At 34.9% G+C, this 14,129-nt stretch overlaps 2 protein-coding genes across 4 annotated transcripts in view; both read right to left on the minus strand.

The window, feature by feature from the left end:
- MYRFL (myelin regulatory factor like) overlaps nucleotides 1-2,667 on the minus strand; it is a 41,315-nt gene extending 38,648 nt beyond the window's left edge. Inside the window, exon 1 of the mRNA XM_064655680.1 lies at nucleotides 180-2,667. Within this exon, the coding sequence (XP_064511750.1) occupies nucleotides 180-225 (46 nt within the window). The 5' untranslated portion in view covers nucleotides 226-2,667. The remainder of the gene's footprint in view (nucleotides 1-179) is intronic.
- Nucleotides 2,668-2,816: 149 nt separating this feature from the next.
- Nucleotides 2,817-14,129, minus strand: part of RAB3IP (RAB3A interacting protein) — a 32,483-nt gene continuing 21,170 nt past the window's right edge. For all 3 annotated transcript variants that reach the window (XM_064655678.1, XM_064655677.1, XM_064655679.1), the window contains 5 exons: nucleotides 11,794-11,922; nucleotides 9,492-9,604; nucleotides 6,082-6,181; nucleotides 5,906-5,975; nucleotides 2,817-3,184 (listed from right to left, as the gene is read on the minus strand). In XM_064655678.1, coding sequence (XP_064511748.1) covers nucleotides 3,102-3,184; nucleotides 5,906-5,975; nucleotides 6,082-6,181; nucleotides 9,492-9,604; nucleotides 11,794-11,922 — 495 coding nt within the window. In that variant the 3' untranslated portion in view covers nucleotides 2,817-3,101. The remainder of the gene's footprint in view (nucleotides 3,185-5,905; nucleotides 5,976-6,081; nucleotides 6,182-9,491; nucleotides 9,605-11,793; nucleotides 11,923-14,129) is intronic.

Genomic DNA, 14,129 nt, shown 5'->3' on the forward strand with positions numbered 1-14,129 from the left:
TGCTGCACATCTGTACCACTTGTACTATTTCATTGCCTTACACAATAGCTTTGCGTAAACAGAGTTTTGGGTTTCAGGGCTCATCTTCCTCCTTCCTTCCTCAGTTACCCCCAAACAATTACTGTGTTTTTGCTGCCACCAAAAATTTTTAAGACTTCCTCTTGAAACTAGACTCTTACCTTCAAAGAACTGCTGTAAGGCCTCATTTTCTCCCACCACATCCATGAAAATCCAGTAGAACTGTTTTGCTTTCCTACTGCTTGAAGAGTTCCCGCTGAGAAAAATGCACTGTTTCTTCTCCAGATGATTACCAACATGCCAAGGAACACTTCATGTTTTCTTCAGAGGTTTCAATGAATTTGTCCCAGCTGATTTCATTCCTCCATAACTAGAGCCACAGTTATATTTAAGCTTTATGTAAAGGACTTAAACTACACATAAAGGAAAATCTGACAAGCCTTTTGAGGCAAGGTGAAGGTGATGTGTATTCTATCCGGTAAGTAAGTCTAATGTTCTTGCTTCAAGGACCTTTGGACCCAGTACTAACTATAATTACACATGCGCAAAAAATGCAGCAATAAAAATTACTTATCTTGTCTTTGTACTTTCACACAGGTCATATAATTAATACTACTGACGAAATCAATAGTAATCAAAAATGCAAGAGCAAAGCCATCATTAGTAGGGAACTAAAATTTCTAATTGTTACTAACAAAATTAAATTACAGAATTACCTGTTTATCTGAGGTAGCATTGAAAAACATATGGGAAAGCTAAACATGGAACAAAGCTCTTTGCTCTTGCTAAGCAGCAAATCCTATTTTCTATTTTCTATTTCATTTTCTCTGATTTCATCTTTAAACACTAAAAATGGCCCATTTTGTCACCCCTAAGCAAAGAGGACAAAAATATTCAGATGTTTTGAGTAGGCAACTGAAAGAGGCATTGGTTATGAACAAAAATTTCAATGAAGTCAACTCTGGAATTAGGTTATTTTCTGAAGTAATTACATTCACCACACAAGTAACTGTTGTGCAGTTTTTACAAGCCCTGAGCACTCATGGTGACACAGGCTTCTCATGATAAACAGCTCATATTAAAAATATAGAAAAGAATTTCAGAGTAGGGACTTGAAGACAGAAGCAAGCCAGTCAGCATTTACAAGATGTTGATGTAATTGAGCCAAACAGTCATTACCACTGAGATACACAGGGTACATCTTTGTTATCCCTAATACAAGAAAATCACCTCAGCATAATACATTTTAGATACTACCATGTATAGAAAGAACCCTTCTCTCTGTTTGAATGAGCAACAGGACTTAGTTGTTGTAAAGGATATTAAGTCAGAATAGCAACAGCTACTGGCTACCATTTGCCTACTGTCAGATAATCATGGACACAGTTGCACCTCATTATGTAAACTCAGGATTAACAATCATTTAGGAAGCATTTATGAGTCTAGCATAAAACATAATACCAACAAACACAGCTTGTTTTGTAAGAGTCAGTAAAACCAGACTTCCTTAGCATTATTGAAAGAATAAACAACCCTTTAACAATTTATGGTAGAATTTTTCCAGGTGTCTCCAACAGCAAGTAGCACCCAGGGAGAGGAGATAGATAAAAATATTTCTTCAGTACTGAAACAGCCCAGGTTGGACATACATACTCCATTACTTGTAAAATGTTTAGGTTCAGCTGTTTGTTTTAATTTTAACATTAAAATGCCAGGTTGAAGCCAACACTTGCAAAAGTGTTTTCAGGCACATACAAGCAACACAAATACGGCATTAAATTTCACTGCTCATTCTATTACTTTTGTGAAAATGGAGAACATTCCAGTAAGACAGTGATGAATAGCGCTGGTTTTTTTCAGCATCAAAGAGATCTGTATCCACTGACATGCTTCTTGTTAAAAAAACAACTATATAAACTCTCCTTCTAATGTTTGTCTGTTTACTTGCCAATGCTTTAATCTTAAGTGCAATTGATAAATGGCTGTCAGGATCAAGATCTAACGTTTTTCCAAAAGGGCAAGTCTAGTACATATCCACAACTATGCTCCTGTAACCTCATCAGCTGTCTGCTTTCAGCTTAGACAATGTCCAGGAAAAAAAGGACCACTTGAACTTCAAGTCCTAAAGTAACACTTTAAAATGCATATTTAAGAGGCCATGATCCTTTTTAGGGTTGTCTGACACAATCTGTACATGTGAAAAAACTGATAACATTATATGGAAGTTATCATCAACATGTTAAAAGAAATCACATCATGGAAATTTCCCACTTTCAAGGGCAGCTGTGGGGAAAATGATGTATAAAGCACTGAAACCCAAAAAAAGGCAGGATTAAAAAAAACAAACAAACCAAAAACATTTAAAGGAATGAAAACATTTTAATGACAGAAAATCAGAGGGAAAGAGAAAGTTTTTAGCAGTCAGATAGGGGTCAGGACAGATTTCTAACCAAAGTGTCAACAAGATAATTTCATTGTTCCTTGATAGTCAAAAAGCATCCTACTTTAAAGAGAAGATACTCAGGTTTATTATGCTGCATATGTTTCTCTTCTTACATGTTTTTAAAAATTAAAAGTATAGGAAAGCAGCACTTCAAAGAATTCCAAGTTCTCTAATTGTCTGTTAACTGTATTGGCATGTATGCAGAGAGAGCTACATATATGTATCTGAACACTACAGTGAATAACATGTCAGGCATTTATTCTGTCTTCACAAAATCATCCCATTTTTACATTTTAGAATGTCTTCTCGGGGAGATTCACATTATTCTGCATCACAAACAACAGAAGACAGAGGCTGTTTCAGATTAACACTTTAATCAGAATTTCTGTTTTTAAATGTAAATTACAATCACTAATACACCTGCAAGTGTTTACCACATTTGTTCAACTAAATAATATATATACGCATATACAGCATAGGTCAGTTTAAAACAATCACAGTACTTCTTAGTGCCATCTGCAAAAGGAGAAAGATCTTGGACCCACTTTGTGGAAATAAATATCAAGTGACAAAAAAAAGATTCAGCCATTTTAGTTATGTATATTCAATGAAGTTCATGCACGCACACGAGCAATAAGACTTAGAGCTCTTCCTTGTAATAGCCAAGTTTTGCTAGTGACATCTCTCGTCTCAGCTGCATAACTTCCCAGAACATCTGATCCACTAAAAAAAAAGACAGAAATATCATTAAACATACCTAATTGGTATTTTATTTCAACTGATGTATTCAGGCTGCTTTACTCTACATGAGTTATGGGGAACTTTGTAACAAACATCCGGTAAAACCAAAATTAATGTCTAAGGGCTAATTGTGCTTGGTTATGATAAAATCTATTCAAGTATTCTAAAAATTCTAAGTGACAGTCCTATAAAAAAATTCCTCAAATTTTAGATTTCTTTTTAAAATTGAGAACAACAATACATCAGTACTTCTTATCAGCTTCAATTAATTGCAGTGCCTCATTTTAATTGCCCTGCCCCTCGACTCACCTTCTGTAAAACTAAATAACTACAAAAAGAAAAAAGTAGAACTTGTTGAATAAGAATTGCTTAATCAAATAATCTGTAATTTTGTTATATTTTTTCCATTTATAATCTTCTTTCCTCCCTCTTTTTTTCTACAGGAATCTGCAGCAACAATAAGCTGGGTAGGAAAGGCCTTTTTTTCTTATTTCATCTGTATTTTCCTAAACTTGATGACTCTAGTGCATACTGTAAACTTCTGGATGCCACAAATCAAAAGTGAGTATATAATTACAAGACAAAAATAATTTCCATGTAGTCAAGATCCTAACACAGAATGTCTACTAATATAATTAACCTGAACAAAAAGTACAAGGTCTTCCTTACCATATTTCAAAAACCACTTTTGTAAAAGTGAGCTCTGTCTCAAAAATTACATGGTGCATTAGTAGAAATGCACACAGCACATTATGTAGACAATTATTATGAGTGTCTACATTCTTGTAATGGTATTGTTGAAATACTTACACAAAGCTACAAATGCAAATTTCATATTTTAGTAGTAAAGATGATAATGGAGCTGAAACACCAAACTCAAGTTTTGTTTGAACTTCTTATGAAGAATAAATAAATCTGATAATGCTGAAAATATTTCATTATTTGATGTAAAAAAGTATTAACTTAGCTTTTCTATCTCAATAGTAAATAAACAATTTTTAGTTGAAATTTCATAGGTTCTTTTGGTCAAAGTAAAAGCCTTTTAATTATACATCATATTAAATTTTAAATAACACATTTTCAAGATCTTTAGCGATGCTGGTACATCAGTAAAAATTACCACCATCTGAAGGTATTGTTAAACATAATTTAGTGTATGAAATAGGTGAATTTCTGGTAAATTCCATGGCCCTTTGACAGTGAAAATAAATAGTATTATTTTTGTAAGGAGCAGTCTAGCACCTCAGAAGTACTCAAGGTAGGGGGCGGAAACAAAATATTTCGATGTAGCTAAAATCCTGAGCTCTAGAAATTTAGAAACATCAGAAGAGATGACTTAATAGAAAAGTCAGATAGGAAAATGGGGCTAATTCCAGCCAAATTCTTGATGAAGCAAATCCACAGAGACCCGAAAACTGGAATGAAATGCACAGACATCCATAAACATTGCAATGCTGTTTTATTCTACTTTCAAAAATGCAACTGAGCTAAAAAAATTATATTTTCACAGTGAAAGCAAAATTTTTAATTAACTATTGACACAAGGCTAATGATGCTTTTTCTGCTATCTGTGCTCAGCATATCTGGGAGCCTAAGTGATATGACCTGTTTCAAAAAAACCTTGGACTGAAGGCTGCTTGGTAATATTCTTTGACCTGGACAGGAAAGACAATTAAATCAACTGTGTGCAGTTTAAACACAATCAAATTATCTTCATTTTCTTTTCTAGTGATAAACAGGTAAAAGGGTCTTGAAAATGAAGACCAGTAACTACAACTCCAACACGCAATATACGTTTAAATTCCAGAATTAAGTAACTAAGTGTACACTCCATACATTTTCACAAACATCCTTTAAATGGACATACTGAAACCGGATAGCACAGTTAGGGAAATTTCTGCATTGCTCTGCAGACATGGTTTAAATAGAGTTGTTGGGTATGCTATTCTGACAAGAACAAAGAAGCCGGGTAACAATGGTAGAAAAAACTCAAACCCACAGCCTGAAGCAACAGCAGTAAAAAACACATTTCTCTTTTGGGGTGGACAGTAATCAAGCCTTACATTTATAACCAGAGCCCTAATCAAGAGATTTTGTCATGCTACTGCAATGACCTTTCAGCTGCACTCAGATGAATCATTACAGTATACAGGTTTTCTGTATATATATAACAGGCTTCCTGTTTACTTTTTACAACTGAACCCAAAATATTGTCACTCTTGCCAGCTCCCTCTGAAAAAATAGTATGGCAAGACTTGCTCTCTCAATTCTCAATGTACAAAATGAAAAGACACATAAAAACACCAAGCAAAAGGAAAAATGGCTCAGATCAAACCAAACTGAAGGTATTTTGGTCTAAAATATCTCCATATTCCGTGAAAGACTTGATTTTTGACTACTTTGTGGAAAAACTGTGACTAACTCCTCTTGTTACAGACTTTTTCATAACATTTCCTACCGAATAATATATAAGGATTTTTTAGATGGACTAAAAATCAATGTGTTTTAATTTGTTGTTGTTGAAAAAAATAACTTTATTGGAGAGTGAAATATCACCACATTCTCAAAATTACAACAATGACTACAAACTGATAGCTTTCCAGTAATGTCAGGTCACAGCTATTGTGCATAGATAAGCAACTTTTAGGCACAGGCACTATTTAAATTTCTGTTCATATACACCAAACACAATTTCCTACTCACCATCTTGCTGCTTCAACAGTCCTTGCTGGATGTATCGAATATATGTAAAGAAGTTACACACAGAAGTGATCTGAACTCATAAAAAAATAATGGTGGTTAATATAATTTTGCATAACGGTATGGAAAAAAAATAAGTAAATAACTATGCAAAATGAAATCACAGTAAATCTACTTACCCTGTAACGACAGAAAGGAGAAATGTAGTAATAACTGCTTGAATCTCCTAATTTGATTCTATGCTTGCATGACTTACTTTGTCCACTGAGAGCACATTTCCTACAAATATAAAGGTCACGTGATTTAATACACAAATCTGACATTAATGTCAAACACCTGCATGTGTTTACAGTATTAATGTAACTGCTTCACACTGGTGCAGATACACGAGTCTCTATCTTCATTTTACATTACATTGGCAATTATTTTAATCCCACAAGGACTAATTTCATTCCAATACTGGTGCATTTTGATGCTTTTTTGAATTTTAAAACTTTCTTCAGCTCTGGGCATGTACTTCATATTCACTAATTCAAGTTTGGCTTGACAATTCTGGAGCATTGGATTTCTTTAATTAACTCTTGATATGTGAAATAAGCATTATTAAAATTATCAGTTGATGTCAACATTTAAACAGATATTTTAAAAATTCCACTCAATATTGTATTTCATCATAAAAAATATCAGCCCTACAGAAGAGCATTCAATTCTCTGAAGGCTCTCTTAAATGCATTCTAAGGCCAGCTTTGCATTTATGGCCAAACTGAAATCATATTTTATATTCAGAGTGTAAAATAATTTGGAACAAAGGAAAATAAGCTGTCTGGCAATAATTCTTTATGTTACCGCTACAAAAAGCAATGGTAAAATAATTTAAATTTACTTCTGGTATACTGCAAATATGCAGTATTCTGGAAAGGTCAGTAGTCACTACAAATTCTTCCCCCCCAAAAAAAAAATTTAGGAAAAGACAATGAATTTTTAAAAATTAGGAGAATGTGATTTATTCGGAATGTCTGTATTACAGCATCTCAGATTAACTAGCTTGTCATGGCAACCACTGTTTCATTAATTTTAAAAGCCACTGACTCTTCTCCCTCCCATTTCTACCTCATGAAATTAGGGAGTCTAAGAACAAACAGCCTTTCAAAAGTGAAACAAAAATTACTAAGCTTTTGTGGTTCTAAACAGTGGCTCACAAGCCTTTTAAACAGCCTGCAGCAGGTCCACAGAACCATGTAAGACAGGAGAAAACTGAAGTGTGTATATGACTTTCCATAACAGTTTATGAGGACTGACAGCAGTGCATTGATATAAGAAATCCTAGAGCAGCTGAAGCAAGCTGATCACAATTTCAGTCTGGCTGTTGTCAGAAGACAGACAAACTTTCAGAGCTAGGAAAATAAAACCTTTTTTTCCTTCTGGCTACATAATTACCTTCTATATGTTGTCTTCCATCACACAGGGTTAAATGCTGGCACAACGGTTACTACTGATGACTCAGTTCTGTGCTGTATGGCCCACATGCAGCTTAGTGCTTTTTTACCCATGGGGACAATTATTTGAGTCTTGTGGGGAAACCCAGCTGTCTTTTGTTAAGGCAGCACTTACTGCACACCATCACAGGCACCACTCAGTACCTTCTGTAAAGCAAAAACCTTTCTTTACTACTATCATGGCTCTTCACCCTCTACTCCTTACTTTGCTATTGGGCTATTGCCCACTATTTTATGCATCTGTTTCCCCGTGCAACTGTACAACAAAATAACCTTTAAAAACATTACTCTAGTTTTTGTTATTATTTGTCTATATTATGTATTTAAGATGTTTCAATAAAAACAGCGCTATGCACTGTATAATAATAAAAACCTGCTACTCTGATTCAATGAAAATTGGAACACCTGTTTCCCATACAGTGCCAGTGATCATATACAAGGCAAAGCCCATTTGCTGTCAAACTACACTTAAATACTGCACATTCCTCACCTATTACTTATTTACAAGCAACACCACAAAAGTTTTTGTCGATACATAGGAGCTGGAAAACTGAGAAAGGAATATGCTCAAACTTTTGATATAGCTAAAATAACTACATTACAATTTGTGCACTGTCATATCAAAATGTTAATATCTAGCCAACTATTTAAGGATTTCATAGGTTCTAATTAAAAAACTATATTACACTGGAGAAAACAGATTAAAAATATGAAGAAATTTCTGAATAATGCAATTGAGTCTCCTGAGTAAGTATTTCATCATGTCAAGATACAGGGAAGTTGCTTGAACCACAGTGACTTTAAATCAATTTGCCAATCGGTTTGTGACACATGACTTGTTTCAGTAGTTTCTGCCTGTCCAGATTCTCTACTGCACTCATAGAACACAGCTCGCCGTGGCAGCTCTTGGACATGAGTTCACTACCCCTTGAGTAGCTCCATTATTGGTGCGGGCCCTTCTAACAAAGAGCTGTTACAGCTCAAAAAGTGTGTTTTCTAGTGACAGGAATAAGCTGAGGAATATATATGAATGCTTGAATTTTGTAGGCTAGAAAGGATCAAAGACTGTCACAAAAAACAATTTTCATTTTATACAGCTTCTTTAAAGAGAAAGTAAAGAATTTTGAGATATGTTAATTGTAGTTTCTCTTCCACTCAAAAACAGAGGAAAAACAAGGACTAAAAAGCAATAGCAATGACAAAGAAAAAAATCTTAAAGAGTCAGATGAAACATTTTCATGCAAGACTTCTATCATAAAATTGAGCTCTCTCAAATCAAATATTAGAGAAAAGTCATGTCTTTCTCAAGATCTGGAAGGCTCCGAATTAACACTGACTTTGTTTGCTTACTCTGACATATGCTGAAGCACACTACAAATCCCTTCCTTCACATCCATCAAAGTCTCAGTGTCTCAGGGCAAGTCCCTCCCACCTAACTTCAACAGCTGTATCAGTACCTGACAACAAGTCTTGCTTCAGATTCCTCTAGGACCACTCCAGAATTTCTAAAACAACCTTCCTGTCATTCAAGCATACTTCCTAATTTAGGTTCAAACTCCCACTCACCTTCATTCCTACTTCATTACATTCCTCCTGCTCAAACTCAGAGGATTTACTCCGTATATCTGTCTTCAAATCCTTCAGCTACCTTTGTCAGTGTCTTACATATATCCTAAATTTCTTATGCCACAAATCCTCCAGATGTCAGATATTCAGCCTGTACTACTCCAACACCTATTTCTTTCATGATGCTTTCCAGCTGAGAGCCTCTAGGTCAAAAGCATCTGTTTTAAGTATCAGGATGGTCTTCTCCAAAGAGGTGAATGTTACTTTTGGGGTCAATGCATTGTAAGTGAAGCACACAGCTCTCCCCAAAAGGCAAGGTTTGTTTTATGTTAGTCTCTTTTAAAGTTCCATTTCTTAGTTGCTTACTTTCCCATAAAATTTTGTAACAACCATCTCGAAGTCTTAGATTTAAGGAAATTAAATTTAAGATACACAAATGTGACTGAGGTCATCAGTTGATAGCAGTTTTCTCAAGGCAAGAGATATCTCAAATGAGTCAAGATTACCCCTCTTGTTAGTTTACATACTTTGGTCCCCCACATTCAACTGCAGAAGCTTTCACAAATCGAACAGGTTGCAAGCCAACAGGTTCAATGCTCAGAGTGTTGTTTTCAACAGCCTCCAGGACAGCTGAGGCCAACTGCAAGAGAAATTGAGAAAATGGTTAAAAACAGCTCTTCTTTATCCATTGCCTAAAAGCAGTGACATAGTTCTTCTTCTGGGAAGTCAACATAGAAAAAAAAATCAACTCACCAAACAGAAATTCTATTACAAATGAGATTTCACTTTCATCATTGAACAGGAGGTCCCATTTCCAAGCTCCTGCTTAAATTCTGCCCTCCAAATAACCCTGCCTTCCCTGAGGCAAGGTAACTTCTTTACAGCCAGGAATGCAGTCAAGCATGATTAAAAAGCTAACAGTATCTTCAGCCATTCTTCATATGCCCAAATAGCACATACGTTTGTACATGCTGTGTTCTTGTCAGAGACTTAATATGGCACAAACTTTATTTTAAAAATTAGTCTAATTTTATTGTGTTATATGAAAAATACAAAATTATGCAGCATGCTTCTTTAGCTTGAATAAAACAAGTAAATATGTAACTTTTTCAGCTTTTAGAAAGGTGTACAAACAAGTAAGACTGAAAAATATACAGAAAACCCAACCTAATATATAGAAAAGCCAGTTGCAACTTTCAAACACTAGTCTAGTTAAAACAAAGTGCAACTTTGCTCAGTTTTTTTTATGCTAATTCTTTATAAACACACAATCACAAGACACTAGAAATGTGATCATTTTTGCTTGATTGGACTAAACACTTGCCCAAGACCATTGTTTTAAGTAATAGCCATTACCTGATTTTAAAAAAGGTGCAATTTATGTTATTAATGAAACGATTTTGTACTAAGGCTCCTTCCTACTCAATAATAAAGATGTTTTTTCTATTGTACTTTAAATATTTTTTAAAACAGAATGTTAGTATTAAAGTAGTTCATATGAAATGCTCCTTCTCTGTCATCTCCCCAAAGAAAAACACTATACATATACACAGGAGGCTACTAACAGTTGATGTAATACTTCAACCATTCAGATAACTGCATTTCCAATGATTCAGAAACACAATACATGTATAATTTATTGTTTGGTTAACTGCACATTAGCCTATCCATAGCCAAGTGAAAACAGAAGTCGGTCACTACACACAGCATCTGAAAACAATAAATTCTGTAACTGACAAGTGCGAGAAGCCTCACGCTTCCCTTAAGAGGCAATATACATCTACAGTAATTATATTACCACTGAAGCACAAAACCAAAATTAAGCTGCTAGGAAAGACAACAGAATGGCCTACTTACATATACTGAAGAAGTAATTTAATTCCTATAGTAACCAAGTAAACTTTTTCGTGGGAGAGGTTCATATGATGGTGTACACCAACAATAACAAACCGGTATACAATTAACTAAAAGACTGTGCATGCTTATGGCCAGAAAGTAACCATAGATGAAAAGCATGGGACAAGAACATAACACCTCCTGAAAATAACAGATAAAAATTATGAAGAAAATGCAGGATTTTCTATGCAAAGGGTTTAATTTTACTGAGAAAAAAATATCAATACTTATGGCTTTAAAATTTCTTATTTCAATAAAGATCTAAGAATACGCTTCCTTTCCTTACTGATACCCCAACTACAGCCTGTAAATGCTACTTAAGAACAAAACCAAAGTAAAGCAGTTGGAACTGCAATCCCAAGATAGGTAAAACTCCAGTCTTTCCTCTGTATGGGAGAACGTGTGGGAATAGCACAAGGAAAAAAAGTCTAAAATCCTATTTCCAAATTGCCCTTGTTGAATCGAAAATCCCAAAGTCCAATTCTTGTAACTCAAAGCTCTCTTCAAGAAAACTCACAGACTTGCTTGCAGTCTCCTTCGACCAATGTGAGAGAAAACTGGCCTACAAAATTAAATATATTAGTCTCTACTGTCCCCTGTATTAACAAGAGACTGGGACGGGACACTGTTTTTACAGTCTTTGAAGTAGTAGGAATAAAACCTCCACCCATTCTTACAAACATCAGATTCTGACAAAGAGGAGTAACATCTACAAGAAGTAGCCCTAAAACAGACATATCTGGAACAGTGTAAACAAAAGAAAAAAATGGTTAATACTCCAGACTAAACTTCAGCACTTCACTGGAAACTGTCATACACTAATGAAATAAAAATGGTTAAACTTCATATTAAAAACAATTCAATAGTCTACTGGGTTCTTGTAATACATTTAAAGGGAAGTGTCAGTTACCACATTTAGAACATTTCCATTACCTCACTTTTTGAGAAGGTTAAACATGGAAAAATATCTTCCCGATAAATTTTGTCCAAGAAAGGACATGTTCTGTCCATAGTAGGTTCATCCTTCCAAGATCTAAATTCATTGTACAAAGACAGGTCAGCCTAGAACACACAAAGATTCACATATTTTAGTACTGCAATTATCACACCATTGTCTATCATTTGCAAATATCCACAGGTAAATAACGAGTAATAAAATGCTTTCCATTGCCCTGTGAAAGAATGTTATCATGGTCCAGCTATGAACACCTTCTTAAATCCACTCTCTTGAGACTGTAAATATAAGCAAATTAAAATATATAATTTTCAAGACACAGAGATAATTCATTTACTGGTCACCACTACACCAGGGACAAGCTAATTACTTCTCCCTCATTTCCTAAGCTTTCAGGATAGCTTTGAAAAACTTAACTGAATGTTTAAAAAAAAAAGCCAAAAAATAGTTTCCTTCTTGATGCATCTTCATTACAGTATTTTAGTCCACCTCCACTTCTGTGAGTTAGAGAAAAGCAAAGAAATTCAAAGAAAACAACTTCAACTGACTGTAACATGCTGCTGTCCAAATACTTAAAGAAAATAGACTAAACACACTAAATATACCAAAAGAAGTAAACGGGAAGTCAGTGTACAAATCAATTAAAAGTATACTTCATTTTTCATCTTTATGCCCAAACTCTCTCCTTTACCACTCAACAGAAAGGCAAGGATATTCACTGGGAAGGATTTATGAGCCTGCTCCCCCACAGCTCCTCTAGTGCAAGAGGAAATGCTAAAACATCCCATTAAATCATGTTGGGAGTAACCATGCTCTGCATTAGGAAAAGATAATTTTACCTGCTTTGAAATCACTTTGTTTTGTCATCTCCACACCGAGATCACTTAGCAGTAGGACGGCAGCTATCCAGTCTGGTGTTCCGGAGATCGGTACTACACTGCTATTAAAAATCTACATTCCCGTTATGAGACAGCCTGTCCGATGGGCTGGCTACCCACTAACAGCTGGAGTACACTGAGGTGCTCCCAAAACACATCATCTGGTTTAGGGTTACTTGAGAAGAATCTTGTTCATGGGCTCCAGGACACAAACCAAGCAGAATGGGGATGAGCGTTTGTGACACATGCTCCTAATCCAACATAAAAGACTGCTGCCAGTCCCCACTGGGATATGAAACACCATCCTGCTCCCCAGATGCAACACCATCCTCAGATTGGTTCTGACATTCTGCTTCAGCATCTTTTCCCCTCCAACTGGTTAAATCCCTTTCTTGTACTACAACAGACCTATACTCCTAAAACTATGAGAATGATGCACACTGCAGGCAAAAGGCAAGCCAGGATGTGAATTTAAAGTTTTGTATTATTAAAAACAAATAATATAGGTAAAATAATGAAAGAGGAAAATATATAACGTATGCTAAAAATTGATTTTTAATCCTATTAAAAAGATCAGTGTGCTGCTTTGAACCAACCTCATTCAGCCTTTTTTATTTTCCCCGTGCACTACCTCTCCTCTGAGTCCCCAGCACTTTGCCATTCTTTTACATATATGTTTGGGGGATTTCTTTTGTCACTTTCAGAGTTTTTTTGTTTAACTTTTTTTTTTTTTCTTTTCTTTTTTTTTTTCCTTGAAAAATTAGGCTGGAAAATCTGTTTTCCATTAGAGCTACTTGCTTTTATACTCATGTACAATCAGGAACAACCATCTTAATTAAGCTAGTCCATAAATGTTCTGGTTGGTAAGCCACCAACTTCATTGTACAAGTGAAATTCAATAGGTGTAACTTGCTCCCTCAAGGAACATTTCCCATACCTTAAAATCCATCTCAGGTCTGGCTTTAAAATTAATATAATCAAGAGATACCAGCAGAAAAACATTTCTTTTTGATTTGTACTACAGGATTCTAAAAATTGAGGCACATTTCTTATTAACTTTGTTATTTTCTAGATTTAACTCAATTTTACCCAAACCTGCAGTTTATAAAGAAGCTGCCTTGAAAAAACTGTTCAGTGAATATAGCTTGATGCCCTTCCTTTCCATTCTACAATGTGATACATTTGTATCTCCTCCTTGTCTTTACTTATATTTTCATTAGGTCAGTTTTGATTACTACAAATTAAATATACAGCCAAATGCAATAATAATTCTAGTTAAATTTTTTATGTTTTCATTTACAGTAAAATACAAGATCAGTGAAACATTTTAGCTCTCTGAACAACACTGAAGTATTTATCAGCATTTACAGTGAGTGGATGCTACGTGTTTGCTTAAGATCCAGGCAGCTATTCAGCTTATCTCAATCTTTTTAATA

The sequence above is a fragment of the Pseudopipra pipra genome, chromosome 5, assembly GCF_036250125.1.
Source record: "Pseudopipra pipra isolate bDixPip1 chromosome 5, bDixPip1.hap1, whole genome shotgun sequence".
Taxonomy (NCBI): domain Eukaryota; kingdom Metazoa; phylum Chordata; class Aves; order Passeriformes; family Pipridae; genus Pseudopipra; species Pseudopipra pipra.